Raw genomic sequence first — 23,993 nt, 5'->3', positions numbered from 1 at the left:
CCTGAGTGCCTTCTTCCCCATCCTCCCCCAACACCCTCCCCTTTCATACCTATTCTTTGTATCTTAATGGATTGGATTCAGCTCAAGTGCCACCCCTCAGTCCCCCAACATGTTAGAGGAACATTTGTTGACAGCACTGGCCAGATAGAGCTTCTCTGATGAAGGGCAACATAGGACCACAGCAGAGATTTGGTATTCAGAAAGCAGAACAGAGGGCAGTACCCGGCCTTGACTTCCCACAAAGTGGTCAGTACTTTTAGGACAACACAGTATTAGAGCAGAAACCCATCCCTGTGCCTTACCATAGTCCACTGTACCAGTTTCTTTGGGGATTGTACCATCTAGCAGCTCACACCTAAGCCAGGGACCTAAGCCCTTAACAGAAGAGCAACAGAGAATGGAGTCCTGTCATATCGTAGGTTTAAGCGCCAGCACTTCTACTCGCATTAACTTTATTTATTACACAAATAAGACATTTACAAAGCACAACATGAAAGGTATGTAACAAAACAGACATTGGTTTTACAAAAAAAAAAAAAAGTGCTTACAATTTTTTCCATTTGTGTGTTTCCCCCCTTTGTGTATGTGTGCGTGTGTGTGCGTGTGTATTTAAATAAATAGCCTCTATGGCCTGTATATTCCCAGGCTGTTCTGAACAGGGTAGTGGAGACATTTGAACTGCAACATGCTACTGCCACGTTATCCACGCAAGAAATAGACTCTGGGGGAAAGCTCAAGGCAGAGTGGGTACCGAGTGACCCGGGCTCAGCTGGCCATGTCCCACACGGTTGCGATTGGGATTTTGATCATTAGGAGCAAAAATCAAAGGAAAGATCTGGGTTCCCCAACACCAGGGATCAGGCCAGGTTCCTCCTGCTTGAGTCAGTGCCTGGCTCAGTGTACTGGAGTTCTGAACTCAACCACACTCACAGTATTCTGGGTGGTGCTTTCTCTTTGTCCTCAGTCAGTTGGCAATTTTTGGAAGGAAAAGATGCAAGTTTCCTTCAGGGGCTTCCTCCATGCCTAACTCTCCTTCAGGTCTCACAGCAAAATGGCACAGTGGTTCTCAAATAAGTGCCAACTTCAAGCATGCGAATTCTAAAACCTTGTCCAGACTCCGTGAGAGAGAGCACTGTGATTGATTAGCTATGTCTGCCATGAGTGAAGCAGGGAGCAACTCCATACATACTATGAACTTGCCTTCCCTGTCCTGAAGTCTTCTCAAAGTGAGCAGAAGGACTTTGGCTAAAACATGCTGCTAGGCAGCGTCTAGTAAAAAGAGCATCAGGCCACAGAGTGGCTCTAGAATTACAGGATAAGCTTGGGACAAATGGGCATCCCCTGAAAACATAAATGGTGTGTGGGGGGCACTGTGTAACCTGAAAGCTGTATTTGGAGTTGGCCTCTGCTCTCAGGAGTGGGTGGAGCTGGCTCTGTGGAGAGTTGGTGGGGAAACTGCAGAGGTGCCAGCTGGAATCCTGGGCACCTCTCTTCCCTCGGGGATGAATCAGAACTGCTCTTCTGGCTGCCATTTCACTGGGCTTTGGTCCTTGATCCTCATGAGTGCTCCCACCCCACCCCCAGAGAAGACTGGCTCAGGCCCTTCTCTCAGGACTGAAAAGTGGCCAACAAGGGTCTCAAATGCTAGCCCACCCAAACATTCAGCGGTGTCATCATGCAGATCAGGATGCCATCCTTGCCATGACTCCTGCTGGGTAATTAGGTGGGGGAAGCCCCCCTCCAAGTTTCCTCTTTTCTCTCCATGAGACGGTCAGCACCTCTCCAAGTCCAGCATACCCAGTCCCTCTCCTCCAAGCCAATGGGGAGTCTTTGGCACCCGTCCCTGCCTGTCTGTCTGCCTCTTCATCTGGGCAGCCCTCCATCTCTGCCCTGTTGGGCCTCTCAGGGTTGGTCAGTGTCTCTTCTTTTTCTGAGTTAACTTGACATAACCAGACAGATGGAAATGATAAAATTAGAACACAGCTTTTCTTTGGGGACATCCCACAAACACTGTAGAGTTTTTCCAGACAAAAGCAACAGAGTATATAATGTTGGGGGTTGTTGGCTATTCAGAATTCAGAGACGGTTCCAAGGACGTTGTAAATAAAGGCCAATATGGGGGAGAAGAAAACCTGTGAAGTAGGAGGCTGTTTGGTAACCCGCGATCAAGTTGGCCATTGCTGCTGTGATCAGCTGACGTTAAGGGTGACTCCGTCTGATGAGAAAAGACAGGCTGCTTGTTTTCATGCTGATGCCACATTTCAGGGAGCCTGAGAGCCTCTGAGCTCCCCAAGCGTCCCCGTCCCCGGAGAGGGACTGTGCTGCTCCTGGTGGGTTCTGGTTCATCAGCAGGAGAGGGAAAGACTGGGCCTGGCTCAAGGGGGCCACTGGCAGAGGGCAGGATGGCAGCGGGTGAGGGTGTATGCAAAGGCGGTGGGTCCCCGGCCACAGGTGGGTGCTGGATCTCAGCGGCTGAGGGGCAGCTGTGCGGTGCCCATGGACAGATGTGCAAGTGCCGGCAGCGTTAGTACTGAAAAAGGATGACCTGCAAGAGAAGAGCAAAGGAGGTGGCTAAGTGGGGCCTTCCCCTGTCGGCAGCCCTGGGGGATCCTGAGGCCTGGAGAGCCACGGTGGGCTCAGAGCTTAGATCTGGGCTTAAATCCCAGCTCCCGGTTTACTTGCTGTGAAACCTTGGGCAGCTCACGTCCCTTCTCCCCCGCTTTCCTCATGTGTAAATAGCGATGGCAAAGTCTCTCAGAACAAGAGCAGCAGCAGAGACCCACCATGTGCTTCACTCTGGACCCCATGGACATTTATGGTGCTTTCACTACAGCACGTTGCAGCTGATCTGTTTGATTATTTGCCATTTTATTAATCTCTGACTGTGCCCTGTTACGAACTGCACTTTATCATAGGTATATATGCGCAGGGTTCAATACGCGTCACAGCTTCAGGCATCCATATCCCCCGTGTACAGAGGACCACTGAAAAGATATTAGTAAGCAGCAGCTACTGAGCACCTTCTGCGCACTAGGCACACGTGCTTGGCTCTTCACGTTCTTGCTTCCCATTGCTACAGCATCGGAGGTGGGCATAAGCGATTATAGCCCCTTTTTAGCAGAGGTAGAAACTGAAGTTGCAAGAAGCTAACTGTCCTTCAAGGTCTTAGGGGGAGGAGGTGGCGGTTCTGGGACTCTGGGTCATCTGACTCCGAACTGCATACTACATTCTACTGTGCAGTCTTCCCTTCAGGTCTGAAGGGCACCTGGCCTTGAACTCTTATTGAAAAATGACTCTTGATCAGACTCTTCTCCTCCAAAGGCTGCATTTGATCCACGTGATTGAGGCCAGCTTTGTCCTGGCTTCTAAGACCTGTTTCAGTGCTAAAGCTGTGGCATCAGGGTATATGACCAGGAAGAAATGTAGTTCTGGAAACTTAACAGGTCTGTGGGGACCAAATGATGTTGTCATGGCGACAGGAAGCTCCACCCTGTCCCAGAGATCAGGGCTAGCCAGGCTAGCACTAGTCCACATGCGTGGACCAGCACCAAGGGGATTCCGGGTCTCCTCACAGGTTTCCCAGAAGGACTTGGGAGAAAACGAATACCTTCTTCTGCTGTCTGTCCTTCCCTACGGTTGTGACCCAGCAGACCTCACTTACATTCAGATGCAAGCAAGTGTGGCTGGCAGAGGTGCTTAGGAGCTGGCAAGCATGCTTAGCAGCAGAGGGTAGTAGAACATGAGGGAAGGACACAAACTGTACCACAGAGCTCCTGGCTATAAAGCTGGAGACACCGACCAACAAGAGAGATTCTGGCTCAACAGACAAACCTATAAGCCAAGAGCCCAGAGCCAAAGCTGCCATCACCCGGCCTGGCTCAGCTTTCAGGCTGAACCAGACACAACCACAGCTCAGTTCAGCATCTGAGAAACAAAGGCTCTCCTCTGAGCCTAACCGCGTGCACTTCCAAGGCTCCCCAGACTCAAACCCTTCACTCCACAGACCAGGCCTCCTGTGACATGGCCTCTTCCAGTTCCCCCTACCTCCCTGGGTCTCAGTCACACTGGACATGAGGGGTCCTTCCAGCTCTGCCTCCTCTATGCCTTTGCACCTGGTTCTTTTGACATGGATGTTCTTCTCTTCCCTGCCTCTCCCCTTGAGCTTGTCACTCCCTCTTCTGAATCCTCTGGGCCCAAGGTTGTTCCTCCTCCTATGTGCTCCATCATCCTGTAGCGTAACTTCCCAAACCTGGTCCAAACCACACAGCTCTTGAAGGCAGAGACCAGTGTTGGGTCTGAAAGGACAAAGTTCTCCAGCCCCAAGTCAGCGATGCTAAGATCCAGGTTAGCTCTGCCATATTCCCTGTGACCCTGGATGAGCTATTGCTTGCTTTGAGTTTCTACGGACTTGAAATGGAGGACATTATAAGCCCTATTCACAGGGAAGCCAAGAAACATGGGGTCAGAGAGAGTTCTGTATAAACTGTAGAATGCCACACAAAAACAGCAACGACTAAACCGTGCAGACTTCATATTCCAATACATCACTCTCCCAGGACAAATAGTTCCACCTCTGAATTTATTTCTCTGTCTTTCTGATGAAAAAGTCATGTCAGCCTGGCAAGGTGGTGCACGCCTGTATCCCAGCACTCTGGGAGGAAGAGGCAGGCAGATCACTGTGAGTTCGAGGCTTGCCTGGTCTACAAAGCAAGTCCTTGACAGCCAATGCTATACAGAGAAACCCTGTCTCAAAAACAAACAAACAAACAAACAAACAAACAAACAAATGGTCATGTCCAAACCAAAGGTGGCTGGCAGGTGTGTGTGTGTCAACCAGTGTGTATAGAATGCCAGCCTCAAACTGAGAAGGAGCTCAGCAGCCGCCACGCCAGCTCTCACTGTGGATGGGCAGCTCAGAGTGTGTCTTCCTGGAGTTGGCTCACCAGACTCTCGTGGAATATTACCATACTGTCCCACTAGGTTACCTGGACCTCCATCCTCCAGGCTTGCCTCACCCTCATGGTGCCCACTAGTGAGCCCTGCACACAGCAGAAAGCAGCAGCAGAAGACCTGCCCTGAGGGAGTGCTCTCTTCCCAGGGCAGCCCATCAAAATGACAAGAGCCGGGGTCACTCACACTGGCCTCTGTTGCTCCTCTTTTTCCTTGTCTTGGAGATCTACCCCTTCCCAGGCTGCCTCTGGATTCTGCTGGAATGGAGGGCTGCTGAGAGCCATGCACCCCAGAGCTTCCTGCTCCCCGTGTGATCACCCTATACTCAGTTTCACTGAGGACCATCACCATGTCCCTGCTTCCTGAGAAAGTCCAAATCCCCCTCATGAGCATCCTTAGGGCTTTGTTTCTTATCCCTTCTCCCTTGCCCAGGATCTGTGCCTGAATTACTATGTGGCACAGTAATTCTTTCCACATCTGGAACAAAGAGCTGTTTGGGAGTAACGGCTCTGAGGACTAACTATGCGGTGTGTCAGAATGGAAGTGATGAGTTCCCACCCACTCCTGCTTACACCTAAAGCAGTCTCAGCTACTTTCAACTATCATGTGGACAAGATTAAACAAAGCCACCAGACCGGGCGACATCTATGCACCCTTCAGGATATTCAGTATTATGCCTGGAGCAAGCAGAGATTCATGACCACAGAGAAGGCCCTGCCAGCTGACCCTGGGTCACAGGTGATCTGCTCTTCCTGGGTCCTACCAGCCCCAGATGGTTAGTTACTGCCAATAGTTACAGACAGAAATGAATAAATGAAGAAAGGGACATAAAACAGGATGTAGAATAGTGTGGGATGGAAACCCTCCCTCTCCTCAAAGCCTGAGTCAATAAGAAAGCCTCACTGCCAAGAGGTAGGGAGGACTGGGCTATAAAAAGGACTGCAGAGAAGTCAGGCACATGAAACACACAGGTAGCTGCTCTGATGACTGCCTTGGGGACACACTGGAGGCCTGAGTGATCGGCCACAGCATGGCACGGTACCCACTCAGTGACAGGGAATGCTACCAAATACCCATTCCCAGCAGGAAGGCTCTGACCCACCAGACACAGCCAGGCTCCATTTACCTTCTCACCCCGGTTGGAGAGCGGCCCATCCATATCGGCTTTGAGGTGGACAGGGGGTGCGGTGTAAGGCAGTCGGCAGTGCACCTGCCCGCACTGTACCTGACCTGTGGACGAGAGGATGCCTTGGAGCCCATTGCCCAGGCTCCACACAGGATCCCCACCTGCTGTGTGCTCCTCAAGCTGAAGCCTGCTCACTGACCCAGAGTGCTAGCTCTGGGTGGCTCTGGGGAAGGTCTCAACTGAGCTGGCTGCAATGCTGTACATGTGGCCCAGCTCACTGAGAAGAGCCCCTCCTGCACACAAGGATGTACCCACCTATGCGGATCCTCATCCACACACTGCATCACCCTGCTTATGAGTACAGCCCAACAAACAGCCCCTCTTCTCCTTCTGCACTTCATTTTTTTTTCTTGATTAGCCCTAATCACCTGACTTACAGATAATTTCACTGTTTATTTAATAGTGTCTCTTCATCAATTAGAATGCAGGTTCTATGACAGCACTTTTTTTTTTCTCCAAATCTTTCTCATTTCCTATTACTTAGGATGAGGTATGGAATATATAAGGCACATTTAAATTTTCTTTTATGAACATGGGTACACCGCTTACATGGCTTGTGCCCATGGAGAGCAGAAGAGGACACTGGATCCCCTGGAACTGGAGTTACAGATAGTTCTGAGCTGCCGTGTGGGTTTTGAGAATTGAACCTTATTCTCTTAAAGAACAGCATCTCTCTTAACTCTCCAACTCCCCTCCAGTAAGGTACGCTTTAAATTTTTGTTGAATGAACTTCTGTACCTATTCCAACATCTAAATCAGGAAAGTTGGATGGTGGTAGTGCGTGCCTTTATTCACAGCACTCCAGAGGCAGAGGCAGATGGATCTCTGAGTTCGTTCGAGGCCAGCCTGGTCTACAGAGTGAGTTCTAGGACAGTCAAGGCTACACAGAACTTGTCTTGAAAAATCAAAACTGAAAACAAACAGAAACAAAGAACCCCATTGAGGACAGTTCATCACTGTTCCATCTCTTTACCACTATAGCAAAGCTTTCGTTTGTCTGTCTCTTATCTAGATCCTGTCCTACTTGCTCACAGATAGAGCCTAGACAGACACTTGGAAGTGACAAGTAAGTTGGGATAAGTCGATGTGCCTTTCTGAGACACTATTCTCTCTTCTGCAGGGTAAGACAATCGTATTTAATTGAGGATTCTTAACTCCCTGGGTGTTCACAAAATCTCTGAACAGCTTCAAATTACTCAAATAACTGCACATCTTCTAGAGTCTGGTTCCAAAGTTTTTTATTATTATTTTAAATCAGATTCTAAGCACTGAATATAGTTGACTGCAAAGTAGAAGGGAATTTCCCCCACCCCCTGGGGTCTGCTTCTAAACCCTCTACTCAGTTTACATCTTTACAGTTTATAGTTTTCAGAAAACCCAAGACTCCATGCCTTAAGTTAACTGTAAAACAAGCTGCTGGGTTGTCTTTTTAGGCACGCAAGAGGTATGCTCTGATTCCGGGGAAAGAAGAAAGGAAAACACAGCTCCTGCTCTAGAAGCAAAAGACCCAGGCTTGATCAACAGAATATATGAACAGAGTCCTTATTTCAGTCCCAATAAGAGTCACCTAGAGCCATTAGCAACTCCATACCAAGTATTAGCTGGCTGCCAAGACCCCTGGTAACCAGAGTCCCCAGTCTTTGGCACCTTCAGTCAGTATTTAATAGGTTCTATTCAGGCGGAACATTAAGTCATTGTTTAGAAACAACAGGGAGAAAGTGTCCCTCCTGATGAGCAGAAGGTTCAGAAATGGAAGTGCAAAGAGAGACCGTTCCAGCTGGCAGCCTGGTGCAGCTGACAGGCCTCCACTCCTTGCTCTGCCAACCAAATCCGCAGCTAATGCTAAATGGGACCTTTAAGTCAGTTATCTCGGTCATGCTCACAGGACTGCTTTGAGGTGGCTATTCTCATTGTCCTTGTTTTTACAGATAAAGAAACTGGATGGTGGTCTAGTAAGCTAAGAAATTTGCCCAATGTCACCATGCTAGGAAGTGGCAAGGGTTGGGACTTGATCCCTGCCAGTTACACCACAGCCCACATTCAATCATTACAGTCCCTGGACCCTTTGGTTTCCTGGTCTGTGTGATGGTAGAGATTCAGGTGGCATCACCTCTGGCACAAGGCAGGTGCTCCATAAGCAACAGTTGTTTGAAAGAGAGTATGAGTGTGTATGCTCCCCACCCCCACTTTTTGGTCATACTCAGCTTTGAGGAAACGCCCAAAGAGAAAGAGACTCTGAAATAATCACCTGCTCAGGAGCGGATTCACTGACTTCTCATACCTCAGAAATCCAGGCCATGCCTTCACTCGTCCAGGTTCCAGCTTCAAGATCATTCCCCAGGACCCATCCACCCTTCTAGTGCTTACTGTTCCTATTGGGGCCATAGCTCAGTGGCATGCTGAGCTACCATGCTGTGAGCTACCATGCCCACTTGCTACCATGCCCACATGGACTCCGGGAAGGAGGGAGGGAGCCTGACAGACGGAAACAGAGAAATTTGTCTCTCCATTGGAATGTGATGAGTCCCAGGAGCGGTGCAGTTCTGACCTAGCTCTTGACTCTTGTATCTCGGTGCTAAGGACACAGGAGGCACTCAGCGACGCTCACAGTACTGCTTTGAGGTGGATGCCCTTCTCAATCAATTCTCAACATCCTCTGAGAGGCATTATCACGAGTCTAGTTCACAGATGAGGAAAACGGAAGGGTTCAAGGAGATTCTGTGACTGTCCAAAGGCATCACAGCGCTAGGTGGTCACGCCACTCTGGCCTCTGTTCCCCAAATGCACCCATGCCAGAGTGCCATACGAGCCGGGGCTTGCCCACTTTCAGGTCTCCCGGTCTATGTGGTCTATGTGCGTGCCTCAGCAAATCTTCCCCGTCCTTCGGAGCTCAGCTTTCTCAGAAGCAGTGCTCCTCCCGCTCCGGACACTCCCACCGAGTATCCTTCCTATAGGCAATGAAAACCTTACATACACCAGAGCCTTTTGTCCTAGGCTATCTTGCCCTTCAGAATGCAAGCCTCTTGGTCCCTACCCTCATTTCACGCACATAGATACTAGCTGCTTGAAGTTTTACTATTTGTTCTGTCTACCAAGGCCCCGACTCTCTGGGGAAGGGAGGGAAAATGACCCCCCCTCACAGCTTCATCCATCATGCTCCCAGAGGTACCCCCAATCCCGCAACGCCTTGAAGCCCTCGAGCACTTCTCAGTGTCCCCTTCCCAGCAGGCCTGGCGGCCCCAGAATCAGCATCACTTACTCTCGATGTAGCCGTGCAGGGTGACCATGCGCGCCCGCTCTGGGCTGCTGAAGGGAGAGTAGTGGATGTCGTCGGACAGGGCGGAGGGAAGGCGGGACGGGGGCGCCCCTGAGGGCGGCACCGGGTGCTGCGGTGTATGCTTTTTATGACGCGCTCGGCAGTTTTGAAACCACACCTGGAACGACAGCCTCCGCAATCTCAGTAATCAAGGAAACCTCAGGCCACGCCGGAGAGGGGAGGCCCCAAGCACCCGCGACCCTCCGCGCCGCAACGAGCTCCAGCGCTCGCCCGGACTCGAAGGCCCGCCCCGGACTCGAAGGCCGAGACCCCGGAGCCCCACCTGAATGACCCTGCGGCTGAGGCCCGTCATGTCCGCCAGCTTCTGCAGTGTCTGAGCGTCGGGGTTGTTGTCCTGCGCGAACTGCGCCTGCATAACCTGCGGGGCGCACAGGGGCCCTGAGACCTCCGCCCAATCAGAGGCTCGGGGCCCAATCAGAAGCTCGCCCCAGGCAGCTTCAGCCCGGGTGCGGCCTCCCGCCGGTCCTAGCACGAGGGGGTGGAGCCAAAACTCCCGCGCAGCCACGCCCACCTAGAGGCCCCGCCCACAGCCTGGGTGCTGTCTGGGAGGTGGGCGGGGTGTGGGTGGGGTACCTGCAACTGCTCAGCGGTGAAGGACGTCCGTGCGCGCTTGGCCGGCTTGGGCTGACTGTCCTGTTCTGAGGGCACCGCCCCCTCCAACGTGAGACCGTTCCCTGGGGGGCGACAGAAGCGGCTGACCACGCGTCCCCATCTCTTCTAGTGGCAGCCTGGAAAGGACGGGGTGGGGGGGAGCTTGTCCCTGGAAGGGTCAGGAGCGAGGTGGCTGGGAGCGGGGATCCCAGGGCCCTAGTCCCAGAGCCCAGAGCTTCCTCTGGATACTGTCACCCACTTTATAAGAGAGGACCCTAAGGCTCGGAGAGAAGAAAGCTCCTGACTGGGAACCCCAAATCCTCTGTCTCCAAATCTGGAACCCGGCTGACCCTAACATCAGTCCTAGCTAAACTGTGGGGAAACCGAGGTGGAGATTTAAAAAAACTAAAACTAAAAATAAGAAAAGCCCGGGTGGCAGAAGCGATAGCCCCAATTTCACAGAAAGAAGCGGAAGAGGAAAGGTGGGAAGGCTGAGTTCCTCAAGCAGTGACTGTGGTGACTTTTTACTTTCAGTATTTCAGAACTTTCTTAAAATATATATATATATTCTTTTAGGTTTTGGTTTTCTCGAGGCAGGGTTTCTCTGTGTAGCCCTGGCTGTCCTGGAACTTGCTCTGTAGACCAGGCTGGCTTTGAACTCAGAGATTCATCTACCTCTGCCTCCTGAGTGCTGGGACTAAAGGCAAGACTCACGCCTGGCAACTTTTGAAGTATTTAAAACAATTACATTTTACCTTCTCCAAAGCATAATTTATTAACTGGGATATAAAGGTGTCATCTTTCTGTTTTGTAGTACTTTGGCAACTATGATTGTAAACTAGCAAATATATTTCTGTTTTAGCACTTTGTTTTTCTGAATACAAAAATATTATACTGTTCTTATAAAAAAAGTCCAAAACCCTGTCAAGAGCAAAAAAGAAGGAAAGTCACCAATCACTCCACCACTCAGGGGTAACCACTGCTCAGTTTGTTGTGATGTCTTAATCAGGAGGAAAAACTATGCTGAAGGAAAAACTACATGCACAGAGGGAAAACTGGAAATGTAAACAGGGAGATAATGGCATTTGTAATGACCTCAAAAAAATTTTAACCACCTCTCTTCATTTCTCTATAATGAATGTGTGTTGCTTTTGTTTAAAAGAAAAGCTAATAGCTAATGCTGGTGGTCAGTGACCTGAAGCCCCAAGTGTTTAAGTTCCCCACATAGGATGGTCTTGGCAAAACCATGGCTGAGGGGTGGCCCTGGGTGGTCCAGGAGTGAAAGGAGCCTGTGGTTTTCTGATTAACGCAGAGGAAGCTCTAACTCCTGAGTTTCCATCCCAGCTCCACTGTCAACTTGCCAAGCACTACATGCAACTTCTCTGTGCCCCAAGGTCAGTTGCTCCCCACTTATCTACTGAGCCTAGCAGGAGAAAGTGATGACCTTGGTGAGGCCATGGCTGACTAGCCTTCCCACTAATGCTAGAAGCTGGGGTAGGGTGGTCCATGCCCCCCCCGACCAGAGGAGCTGTGCGAGATTACTATTCCAAGAAAAGCAGTCAGGCTGAGAGTTAGTGTGCCTAGTTTTTTAGATGGATAAAATGAAATTCAGAGGCAGTCCCATCCCAGGAGCCTCCTGGCTGTGGAAGGGGGTTCTGGAGCATGGGGATGAGGTGATACAGCGTGGTATGGTGGATGGATTATGGATTATGACTTTGGTGAAGCCATAGCCGGTAACGCTCTTCTGATCCCTGACTAGCCTTCCCACTAATGCCTAGAAACTGACCTAAGATGGAATTCTTTTTTCTCTTTGGGCCTCTTCCTGTCCTACCTCTGTGCAAGATATCTAGATGTTGGATTAGAATGTTCCTTGTATCTCCTCTGGGCTCTGACCTGATTTTCCCAAGACATGTACCCCAGGGTCACTGGTGCAGTATTATGGTAGAAACTGAGCTTCACCCCCGCCCCCATCCCCCAGCAAACCTACCAGATGTAATGTTTGGCAAGGTGCATACCACAGATAAGCTCTGCCTCATCTGTTAGCATTGTATGGTGGAGCTCCAAGACTGGGGGACTGGTCCCTTTTAAACTTTTCTATTCAGAACTTCTGATCCAGAATGACCCACCCTTGGCTTAACGTGGCCCAGAAGGAAGTGGGAAGAATGCGAGATACGTTGTATCTCTGGGACTGTGCAGGCAGCTGGCCAGTGGGGCGGGGTGGGATGGTGGTTACCCCGCAGGCCAATGATGGAGTTGGCTGCCTCAAGGACCGTGAGAATCTCTCAGGGGTAGGCAGTGACTCGGTGGCCCGCACACAGGATGGAGCCACAGCGCATGCCCCATGCTCCAGGAGCACCCCTCCCCCCTGCCTTCAGGTGGTCCAGCCGGAACAACCTCGCAGACTAAATACCTAGGTGCTAGGGCAGGTGGGGCAGGACTGGGACTTGGTGCAGGGCGGGTAGAGCGGGCTGGGTACCGTTCTCGGCGGCCCTCTTGAGGTTCTCGATCATGGTGTCGTAATGGATGCGGCAAAGCACCTTCTCCTCAACCAGGCCGAACTCCTCGCCGGTGGACAGCTGGCGCTTGCAGGAGAAGCAGGCGAAGCAGGCCAGGTGGTAGGCATTGCCGCGCGCCCTCCGCACCCAGTCACTGGCGTAGATTTGGCGGCCGCACCGAGCGCACTTGGTTCCGAATCGGCTGCGGGACAACAAGGACCAGGATAATAAAGTTCAGACCGGGCGTCCTTCACCTGCTCAGGGCACACATCGCCCGGGGTTCACCTGGCACTTAATGCCACCCCAGTTCATTACTAGTTCCACCAAAAAGGTAATCGGGGGAGACGTTTTTATTTTCTTCGTGCTTTACTAAGTTTTTCAAATGTTCTACAACAATCACTTACCGTTTGTCTATTTGTTTATTAGAAAACACTACGGATGTTAGGAAAACACATCAGTACTAACAGGGAAAGTTCTGAACCTCTCCTGCCTTGCAGGACTCTACTGATTCACAGAGTTCGTCTTATTTCTCATTATGCAGAGGAGGAAATTGGGAATGCAGGACCCAGAATAAGTTTCACTACACCACACCTCTCCCAAGGATAGGGACCCTAGCATGCCTGACTCCAAAGGTGAGGCTCTAACCCCAGCTTTTCCTAGAACACACCTACGTTCACGCACTGACTCTATGCCCGTACACATATCATTGAATTGCTCTGGCTTCCTATTTTCCTTGATCTGAGCTGAAAAGATGATCACAGCAATGAGTGCTAATATTTATTTAGTGCCTATCAACCAAGGACCCAAGCAGTCCTGAACTCTGTCACTCATGATATTCTACTACTAAATGGAAGAAAGAAGGGAAGGAAGAAAGGGAGGAAGGGAGGAAGGAAGGAAGGAAAGAAAAGCCCTAGATCAAATGTCCCCTGTCCCTAAGTCTCTTTTTCTATTCTGCCTGTCACTCTGTCTTTCCTCTTCTTTCTTCTCTGGAAGGGGCCTTTAGGCACCCACAGCCTGGGTCAATAGACTGGGAGTCCCTCCAGGAAGCAGCAGAGCCTAGTTCACCTTGTGCCCACGCCCTGAGCACCAGGGGAAGTTTGCTTTTACCCGGTTGACTCACCTGTGACTGTCCTAACCCTTCAGCCTGTTTGCTCTGGCACAGTCTGTTCAGGAGACATGGCCACCACTCACCCAGCCCTCCAGCATGGATATTAGAACCTCACACTCTTGCCTTCTAGCCCACAGCCAGCAGCACCTCCAGCCAATGAAGTGAATCTCTGGGAGGCTTCACCTTCTCTTCATCTCTCCTGCTGCCCTTCTAGGCCTGCTTCCTTCCCATCAGGCTCCTCTCACCACCCTATCTGCCCTTGCCTCCTACTTTCCGGTACTGGTCTATCAAGGGATCACCCACACCGTACTTGGCAGCAAAATTTTCAGCATGCACACAGAATCTTCTCCCCTGACCTGCTTATAGTCTTTGGTGGAACCACACCATCCAAGATGCTTCAGATGTACAAAACCCAAGAGGCCACATCCTCCACAAAGCCACCTCTTTCCTAGTCTTCAGTATCTCCCACTCTATACTCAACCATGAGTCCCAAGCCACAATGGAAGCTCATTTTCAGTCTTTTGTTCCTCTCTCCACCCCCAGCATTTTCCCACCCCCAGGCCCTTTGCAGACTGTTTCTGCCCTGGACATGTCTGTCCATCAGCGGACGCTGTTCTTTAGAGTCTGGGTCTTCGACTTGCCCCTTTCATCCTTGGCATTCTTAGAGATGGGGCAAGTATACAAAAAGGATTTGTGTTTCTGCCCCAAGGGCAGAAATGTACCTCTCCATTGGAAAGTACATTCACATTACCTGTGTGTGGCTAAACAGCCCAGCAAAATTCACTCCAGTTACAATATGGTGTTGCCCGTTTGGGCAAACTCAAGTAATTGGATGTTGGTAAATGTTGCAGAACATTGAGTCAGCTCAGGCTCTCACACAAACTCCACAATGCCACTCTCTCCTCTCTGGTACAAGGAGAGTCCAGGGACCCTGCCCAGGCCTCTAGGTTTTCCCAAACTGAGTTTAACCCTTTGCCTAGTCAAACACCTTCCCCGACCCGAGAGATGCTTTTCATGGCCTCAGAAATCTTGGCTTCCCAGGGAGAAGAGTCCAGACCAGTCTGTGGTCTCTGTTCCTTGTCCTTCAGAAAATGGAGATGAAACCTTCGTGCCAACACCCCACCCCCCAGCCCTGGTGGTGGTAGCCTCAGTGGAACCATGTTCTAGCTGCCCATGGGAGGCTGGCTTTCTATTTTTTGTACTGTAGTGCTTTGGAGTAACCAAGCAAGCAGCCTTTCCCAGATCCTTGGCTTCCTGCTAAGGCCCCCTAGATCAATATCTTCACTGTACCCCACCGTCTTTGCTGAAACCGGTGAGGCGCAGATTAGAAACTCATTTTCCACACCTGGAGCCGGAAGTTCAAAACTAGCAAACGACTTATTCCAGACAATATGGAGTGTGTGGTGGAAGCTGAGGTCCCCTCGAGGTGTTGAAGGACCTAGAACCTGCTTGGGAGCAGCTGAACTGGAGATGGGGACGCCTGGCATCCCAGTGGGGGACAGTACCGGGCCTCGTCTAATGCTGGTCCACCTCTGGAGGGATTCTGAAAGTGCAACCTGGGAGATCAAGGAAAAGCAGAGCAGGAAAGGGCTGGCTCTCAGAGCAGCCACCTTTGGCTCTCAGGCTGTGGTCCTCTGCACCCAGAACATTCAGTCCCCACAGGTGGGTCCACGGGATTCCTGGTCCTGGTCTCCCTGAGAATCCCTGGTCTTCCTGACTGCAAGTCTGACTTCGGTGCCTATACAGCTGGGTCACAGAGCCCCCGCGTCCTAGCTGCTGAGCAAGCGGTGCCTGCAACTCACCCACCAGCAACTTCATCTCATTGCTTCTAAGTCTTCAGCCCTAAATTGAAACGCCCAGTCAATGAAACCACCCTCCTCGAACGAGACCCTTGACAAAAAGGTGTCGTTACCCGTATTTGGATGTATTCAGTCCGGAGATACAAAGTGTCCTCAGGACCAGGGGTAGTCCCACAACGAGAGAGCGAAAGAAAGCTAGCACCCGGGTCTGACAAACTGAGAAATTCCTGTCTAGACAGGCTGCGAGGCTCCAGCCGCTCCTTTACGGAAGCAGCGAAAAATCATCGGAGGAGACAACGAAACTTCAGGAAAGGGATGTTTGGGTGCCGTAGCACCCTCACCCGCGCTGTGAAATCTGGATTCCCTGCGGGTCCCCACCAGGTCCCAGCACACCGCGGGCGGAGACCGAGACGCAAAGGGCCGAGGCGATGCGCTTAGAGAACGGGAAGGTACCCGACCCGACGCTGCGAATTCCAGAATCCCAGCAAAAGTGTTACAGAGAGACAACGGTGGAGAGTAGAAAGCCGGATCCGCCCGGTTTCGTAGGCGGAACGGCATCGTTGACCAGGTGAAGCTCATTGAAGGTGCTCTGCTCCTAATTATTTGTTGAGTGAAACAGCTCCTAAAAATGAGCCCTTTGCAACCCCCGCCCCCACCCCGATCCCGCCACGCCGCCGCTGCCTGCTAAATTGCTCCTTTCTACTTGGAGAATCGAAGTTCAGGGTGGGGTCTCCTACATTTAAGACCGAAAGAAACTAGAGTTCGCTTGTTTGGGGTTTAGGCTCTCAAGAAAGAGAGTCACAGATTTCTCGAGGCAAACAAGGAAAACTGGACGTGAAGCCCTTCCTAGTCCCTCCTTCCCTTCCTGTCTACACAAAACCTTTAAAAAGAAAGGGGGTGCAGAACCAGCAATTAAGAGGTTAAGCAGCAGCCTGAGCCTGCCTGGGGGTCCTGGCCTGAGGCTCCTTCTTTCCCAGCTCTCCTCTCCGTTCCCCCAACATCTATCCCCCCCAAACAGCTGGTTGCTGCTGGGCCTCTCTGCACATGGTGGGGGGCTAGCTTCCAGACTCTCAGCCTCTCTTGGGACCCCAAGCTCTGAGGAAAGGGACTAAAGTCCAGGGACACACCTAGGGCTCAAGGTAGAAGGTCAAAAAAGGCTGGAGGGCTTCCCCTCCCCCCCCAGCGCTGTGAGCCAAGCAGGGAGCAGGAACTTCAGCCAGTCCTGGAACCCCAAGTCCCCCAACCCTATCCCTATAACTCTTTGTTCCCCACTCCCATTGTCAAAGAGCAAAGGAATAAGGACCAGGGTCCTTGGTCTTGGGAAAGTTGCTGGTTATTGACTTCTGAAGAGATTTCTTCTGTCCTAGTGTGCCTGGGGCCACACAAGGAGAGTCACACATCAGGGCGTATAGTGGGAGCTCTTTGTGAGAATCAGGAAAAGTGGGTGAGAACTACAGGAACAGCAGAGCTTTTGTCATTCCATATGCCTTACAATTGCATTAAAAAAAAAAAGTGGCAGACACATCTTGACTGTAGAAGAAGCATATGGACACTCAGAGGAGCCAGGTGCCAGGAGCATCACCACTGACTGGCTCAATGACCTTACCCTTGAGGGCTTCAGTTTCCCATGACATGGGGATGCTGACAGCATGATACAGGGTGGAGCACATGACTAAATAAGATACAGGATACGGCAGATAAAGGGATTGGTAGCCTCACTCTGCGCTCTCAATCTCTCCTTGACCCTACTCTTTTTTTTTTTTTTTCCTAGCACACAGGTCTTCTCTACTACATAATGGGCACAATGCTCTAGGAGGCCAAGGGAGCCTTGTGAGCACTGCCAGAAGGCCACTGGGCAATAGTTGTAGGTAGGTAGATCAAGGGGCTATAAGAACTGCCCTGGGGTGTGGTTGCTGATGGCAATTAAAAAAAAAAAAAAAAAAGAATGCTCTTAAAAGGAACATTCCTACACACACACACACACACACACACACACCCCAAAATGTTCTTCAGTTCTTGGGGTGGGGGAGGCATGGGGAAAATGGTCTCAGCAAGAAAGTAAAGAAATTAAAATAAATCCTGCTTCCCTGTTGGTGATTTTATGTGTCTGCCAGTACTTGCCAAGAGTAGGGATAGAAAATCAAGTTGAACTCATAATAGCTAGTGAGTTCCTTGTTTGGAGAATAAACTGGGAAAACAGAGGCAAAATGTCCAGAACCTGTCCAAGGCTACAAAATGAGGGAACCAATTGCTCCCTCCCACAAGTGCAAATAAGCCAGGAGTCGCGCCAGACTCCCCAACTTCTCCCATGCTTTGCAACTTCCCTCCCAGCTGAACTTGGAGTTTCTTGAGCCACCAACACCGTTTGGCCAAAGGAAGATAGAGTTAGGGAAGGGGGAGGGAGAGGGTGAAATCTGGGATAAAACATTTTCGTGGGGACAAGGTCAGAGGTTAAAAGCTTCTGGGAGCCCAAAGTGTCCATTCCTTAGAGCTCTGGCCACGCTCTACCTCCCCACTCTCCTCTACCCTGTTGGAAGATCTTGCCTTCCTTTGGCAGAATACTTTAGTCCACACCCCATCAGACCCTTGACCCCTGTTTCAGGAAACAGAGGCCTGGAGAAGCATAGCTGGCCTTCTCTAAGCCACAGCTCTCTGCCTCCCACACACCATTATTCGGCCCTCTCTGGGAAGAGTCTGTGCTGCTGCTCAGGCAGACAGACAATAGTCCTTGCCTGATGCTCTGCAAGCTTTCTCTTTCCCTTTCTTTGGTTTTTATTATTTTCGTTACTGGTGAGGGTGCCAGAGAAGACTCAAGCCTGCTCCGAGACCTGGCAGGGAGAGAAAGGGGTCTGAAAATTCACAAAATTCAAAATTCAAATTCAAATTCTGCCTTCATTTTGGACAAAGTGAGATTTTATTCACTCGACTTTCGATAATTAAGACCTGGCTTGTTGTGAGAGCTCCTGTCTTTGGAAAAGGATTATCAGTCAGAGCCTCTTCCCAGAATTGAGCCACCGGGACAAGCAGACCCATTTCTCCAGGCTGCCTGGGGAAATGCCATCACAGGTCCATGCCTGGCGCCCACTCTCTCAGCGACCATGATCGTGATAACCGAGCATTCACAGTCACTGCTATTTATGAGCCTTTATGGAGACTGCTTCCTCTTGGTGGCTTCCTCGGCAGCTCAGAGACTGTCTTGGGAAAGAAACATTCAGAGCAGAGCTGCTGTGACTTGCCCAAGGTGATAATTAGCCTCTCAGAGCTCCATCTCCTGCCTCTTCGCAGCCTGGTTGCATGCGCCCTCCACCATACCAGTACAGCGCAATGGGGAATTAGTGGGGGCTCTAGAGGATGGAACCAAGAGCCTAGTTTTGACTAGTCCTTCAAGGTCTCTTAAAACAGGCCATCTAAGGAGTCTCAGTCCAGCACAGAGATAAATGGAAAGGGATTTGGACACAGGATAAAACTTCCTGGACTTTTGTCATATGAAAGACAGAAGGGACCTGCCCAGCTTTATTCTATAGAGGAAGGACACTGTCTTGAGCTTCCCCTACAATCCCCCCCACACAGCTGACACATTCAAAAGGACCCCCAAACAGTGCCTCCCCATTCCTAATGGAAGTTAGGCCTAGAGTAGAAGGTGGCTAGAAAGTGATTGTAATATCCATTTCCTGCCTAACTAAACCAATAGAACTGTCAGAGGAGACAGTAGGAGGAGACCTACCTCACAGTCTTGGCCACACAGCACACAGGCGCAACCTCCCTTTGTCTATGTACACGCACAGCAGTTGTCAGCCAAAAGTGCGTGTCCACACCACACCCTTCTCCACCTCCGAAGAGGGTGGAGGTGGAGAACGACAGTACAATCCTCTCACATCCCGACCCGGATGTGCTCCCTGCCCCAAGCACCTTGCAAGCCACGTGCGGGGTGGGGCTGGGGGAGCCCGCACATTGCAGAGTTTCAGCAGTCACATGCAAGACCTAGACTTTCAACAGCTGCACGCGAACAGAAAGCCACACGGTTTGCTCTAAGGGAACATACCCGCTGTCCGCGTGCCCTGACCCTGCACCTCTGCGGCCCCTGCAGGTTCCAGACCATACAGACACAGGGTCCGAGGACGGGCAGGAGAGGCACCGCATCCTCATGACTTGGGGGAAGTGCCCGCCTCCTAGCCATGCTTCTCCTGGCTTCTCAGAGAACGGCACCGTCTACCAACTTCTTCCTAGGTTCAAGACTTCTTTCTAGGTCCCTGGAAGTTCAAAGAGGGCGAGGGTCGCCACCCACCACATTCCCTGACTCACAAGCTTTTGGGGGCCGAGGTCTTCTCTGGAAGACTGAGTCAAAACGTCTTCTCTTGAAGAAGTGTGTGTGTGTGTGTGTGTGTGTGTGTGAGAGAGAGAGAGAGCGAGAGAGAGAGAGAGAGAGAGAGAGAGAGAGAGAGAGAGCGAGCACCACAGGACAGCTTTCTCCACTTCCGGAGAAAGCATTTGGAAGAAGGTGTTGCTCCTTGCTCCGAGGAACCAATTCCGCACCATACTCCAGCTTCCCGCCTAGATCTGTCAGATCCTTCCCCGTGCCCCTGGGCACTGCGGTGACCTCGACCCCATGACCAGGTCAGCAGGCGCCTGCTGCGTGGCTAGAAGCTAGGCGCCTGCTAGACGTTGAGGAACCATGAAACCAGCAAACACGGATCGTGAGCTTTCCAAAGTACGGCGGCAGAGTGTAGTTCAGCGGAAGACAACAGCGCTCCGAGAGCGAGAGTGGGTCCCGGAGGCCCAAAGCTAAAGCCTAGACCCAGGCGGGGCTGAAGCCTGCGCGGAAACGATGGCCCAGCAGCGGCCTGGGATCAAGGCATGACCCCAGACTCAAAAAGCGACCGGGCGGAGGCCGAGATCGACGCTGCTGGGTAGGACTGAGCGCTGGGATCTGGGCTAGGGCGCTCGGGGGGGCTGGGGCAGACCTGAGCCCCGACTTGAGAGCAGAGCTAAGAGAGTCGGGACCTCAGGCTTGGATCCCTCCCAGCGCAGGCCGCGCCGCAACCGGAGTTGAAGCTGGAGCCAGAGCTGAGCTCTCTGGACAAGCAACCGGGTGGCGGCTAGGATCCGAACCGATCCGGGCCCAACAGATCTCACCCGGAGCACGAGACTCAGAGAAGCCCAGAGATGGGGCCAGACCCGCGGACGGGGCCAGCCGGGGCCTCGGGAACCCGGGCGGATGGGCCGCCCGCCCGCGCTCGCGCTGGCCCTGGCGCTCGGCCTGGAGCCCTGCGCGTAAGAGGCGCCGAGCAGGAGGGCCGGGCCGGCGCGCCGAGCCGCGGGCCGCCCCGGGACGGCAGGCCCCGGCCGCCGGGGTCCTAGGCCGCACCAGCGTCCCGGACGGGCAGCCCCAGCCTTGCCGGCCCGACGGGCCGCTGCCTACCTGAAGTAGTCCATCTTGCAGTAGATCTCCTTGTTCTTGATGTAGCAGCTGTTCTGCTGCCTCAGCGACGTGCGACACACCGAGCACTCGAGGCACCGCACGTGCCAGATGAGGTTGTTGACCTGGGGAGGGGGGCGGAGGTGGGGGGGTCGGCTCAGCGAGGGACTCTTGCGCGCCCGCCCCCCCCCGGCCTCCCCATTTGCAGAGAGAGAGAGAGAGAGAGAGAGAGAGAGAGAGAGAGAGAGAGACTGCGGCTCAGAAGGGGCGGAAGGCTTCCCTCGTTTTCCTCGGTGACACGGAGGCTCAGGGAAACCGAAAGGCCACCCTTCCCGCGCTCTCTCTCTCTCTCTCTCTCTCTCTCTTTCTCTCTCTCGTGGGAACCCGGGGCAGGAGGAGACCTCCCACCCCTGCCCAAAGCTGCGCGGTCGGCCGCTCGGCGGTTGGCGCGGGGAGGGGGCCCGGGTGAAGCGGGCCTGGCGGGGGGGCACTGCCTCCCTCGCGGCCGCGGGCAGCCCCTAACCGGGACTCACCTTGAGCAGATAGCGGTCCAGGATCTCCAGGCCGCAGCTGGAGCAGATGTTTTTGCCCGCGGACGGCACGGAAGAGGCGGCAGAGGGCGGCGAGCAGACGGACGGCGTGCTGGGCGTGCACGGGGAGGCCCGACCCTCGTCCTTGTCCAGCGCGCCCGCCAGGGCCTCGGCTTCGGACTGAGCCTGAGGTGGGCGACAGGAGCGGCGGAGGGAACGCTTAGCCCGGCCACCCAGGGCAGCCGCCGCCCAGACAGAGCGGCTCCCCCTGCGCACCGACTGACAACGAAAACTGCCAGGGACGTCGCGCCCCGGGCTGGAGGACAGGGATGAAAGGACCTATCGGGGAAGAAGGGACGGGGGGGGACCCCCAACTTTTAACACAACAGCGCATTCTCGGTGCGGGGAGTAGCCAAGGCTCATCCTCCGGGCCAGGGAATCCCGGGCTCGGCGAGAGGCGGCTCCTCCAGGCAGCTCTCCAGCGCGGGGCTGGAGGGTGGCAGCCGGGAGGCTGAGCCGGAAGCCCCGGCCTGTGCTGGTGGGGGGCACGGAGAGCCGAGAGCAGAGCCGAAGGGACTCACCATGGCTGGCGGCGCGGTCCCTTCGAGACAGCGGGTGGTCGCTTTGCAGCCGGACCCTGGCTGGGCCATCACCTGGGGGAGGGGGAGGACAGGCAGGCGACGGCGGCTGCTGAACCGGCTCGGAGCTGTCAGAGCCCAGCGCCTCCCCGCGCCAGTTATATAAACCGGCGCCGAACAATGAGTCCTAAGTTTGTAGTGGGCATTTAACGCCCTTCCCCACAAAAGCGGTGTCTCTCTAATGAAGCAATTTGAATTTGGATTGGGTTTTTTTCCCTCTCTCTCCCCCTCTCCCTGCACTTAACCCGTGGCTCTTGAAGTAATCGCTTAGTTCCTTTGCAATCCAAGCCTCTGAGGGGGGAAAAAAAAAACCACGCGCACACACACAAACTACCTGCAATTAGAAATTGTCGTGAATGCCCAAGATAAGAGGTAGCCAGAGTGTCAATTCCAACTGTCAATCAGTGAGATCCATCAGGCCGCCCAAAGAATTGCAAATTTGATTTTTTAATGGTAGTAATTAAAAATCGAATTTTTTCTCCCTCCGCTCCCCTCCCTTCTCCTACTCTCGCCACAAAAATGCAAAAAAAAAAAAAAAAATAGAAGAAGAAGAAGAAGAAGAAGAAAAGAGAGAAAGACAGAAAGAAAAGAAAAAGGAGATGGGGGGGGTAGTGGTGGTGGTTGAGGAAAATAAAGCCCAGAGCGCGGGGAGCGCCCGCCCGACGTGCGCCGGGCAATTGAAGCGGGGATATTGACACCGATTCAAACGCCTTCGGAGGACCGGTCCGGGGGAAGCCCCGAGCCAGGGAGGGCGAGATCGCCGGGCGAAACGAGGCCAAAAAGGGGAAAGTGGGGCCTCTCGGAGGAGGAGGGCGAAGCCTCCAGAGCGCCGGAGCGCCCGGGACCGGCCCCGCACCGAGACCCCGAGCGCGGCGGCGGCGGCACAAGCCCCGGCGCATCGGCGCTATCAGCGCCTATTCAGACGGACAATGCCGGCCTCGCCTCCTCCTGATTCGCCTGTGTCTTTGCTAAATCGCTTTTTGAGAAATTCCTCTAACATTTGCATAATGCGTTCCCGCTTTCCGCGACCCCCCCACCCCCCTTCCCGCTCGCGCACTCACACACTCGCGCGCACACACACACACATACACACACACACGCACGCACACACGCTCCCGGGCTCACCCAGCACCCCTCCTCCCGCCCGCCGCCCGCCCGGCCGGGCCCCCCGCCGGCCCGGGGTCCCCGAGGCCCGCTCGCTCACCTGGTCGGCGGCGGGGCCGCCCTCGGCCGGCAAGCGGCAGCCGTCCGGCAGCGCCGGGGCGGCGCTCTCATGCTTCCAGTACATGGGCCCGGGCGCGCGGGGCTCGGCGGGCGCGCGGCGCCGAGCGGGGCAGAGGCTGCGGCCGCGGAAGCCGGGCTCCGGCCGCGCCGCCCCGGGCCCAGCCTCGGCCCCCGGCCCCGGCCCCGGCGCAGTCCCGGCCTCCCTGGCCGGCCGCGCCGCCGCCTCCGGAGAAGGTCCCGGCAAACTTGGAGAGGTCCTTGCAGCGGCTGCCTCTGCGGCCGCCGCCGCCGCCTCCTCCTCTTCCTCCTCCTCTTCCTCCTCCTCCTCTCCCTCCTCCCCGTCCTCCTCCTCCCCTTCCAGCTGCGGCGACGACCGCCCTGCCGCTGGAGCCCCGCTCCGTTCAAGATGAGTCATGCGTGACCAATCCCCTCCCCGCTAAGGAGAGCGAGACGCTCGCGGGGAGGCAGAGACTCGGAGACGTGCGCGCCTGGAGACGCGCGGAAACTCGGAGCCGCGGGGAGACTCTCGGGCCGCGCTGAGCGACAAAGACGCCGGCGGGCACACATCCTCCCGGCTCCCGCTGCCGCCCCTCCCTCGGGGGCGCCCACCGCCCTCGCACGGCGCGAGGAACCGGTGCTCGGCCCAGCCCCGGGGCTGGACTCCACGCGGAGCCGCGTTCTGTTGAGGCAGGGCTCACCCGGGTCCCCCCAGGTCCCAG

At 53.7% G+C, this 23,993-nt stretch overlaps 1 protein-coding gene across 2 annotated transcripts; it reads right to left on the bottom strand.

The window, feature by feature from the left end:
• Positions 1–422: 422 nt before the first annotated feature.
• Positions 423–23,338, bottom strand: Lhx6 (LIM homeobox 6). 2 transcript variants are annotated; one of them, XM_055600925.1, is made up of 10 exons: positions 23,255–23,338; positions 21,994–22,065; positions 21,416–21,598; positions 20,886–21,007; positions 12,541–12,761; positions 10,047–10,147; positions 9,736–9,831; positions 9,396–9,570; positions 6,077–6,180; positions 2,451–2,545 (listed from the first exon to the last, which is right to left on the bottom strand). In XM_055600925.1, exons 1-10 carry the CDS (start codon positions 23,336–23,338, stop codon positions 2,525–2,527), a joined length of 1,179 nt encoding a protein of 392 aa, XP_055456900.1. In that variant the 3' UTR covers positions 2,451–2,524. The 2 variants fall into 2 exon arrangements, with proteins under 2 accessions (XP_055456901.1, XP_055456900.1); XM_055600926.1 differs by lacking the exon at positions 6,077–6,180 and having other exon boundaries at positions 423–2,545.
• Positions 23,339–23,993: the final 655 nt, after the last annotated feature.

Source organism: Psammomys obesus, unplaced genomic scaffold (genome assembly GCF_907164565.1).
Source record: "Psammomys obesus unplaced genomic scaffold, mPsaObe1.curated_primary_1811, whole genome shotgun sequence".
NCBI classification, from domain to species: Eukaryota; Metazoa; Chordata; class Mammalia; order Rodentia; family Muridae; genus Psammomys; species Psammomys obesus.
This window is presented reverse-complemented; position numbering and strand designations above follow the sequence as displayed.

What these genes read in the sequence shown, in the direction of transcription:
- Lhx6 (XM_055600925.1), bottom strand. Translation starts at nt 23,338, where the DNA reads ATGTACTGGAAGCATGAGAGCGCCGCCCCGGCGCTGCCGGACGGCTGC. An exon ending in GGACCGCGCCGCCAGCCATG is followed by an intron (nt 21,599 to 21,993) that starts GTGAGTCCCTTC and finishes CGCCCACCTCAG; the next exon opens with GCTCAGTCCGAAGCCGAGGC. An exon ending in CCTGCACGGCTACATCGAGA is followed by an intron (nt 6,181 to 9,395) that starts GTAAGTGATGCT and finishes TCTCGTCCACAG; the next exon opens with GTCAGGTACAGTGCGGGCAG.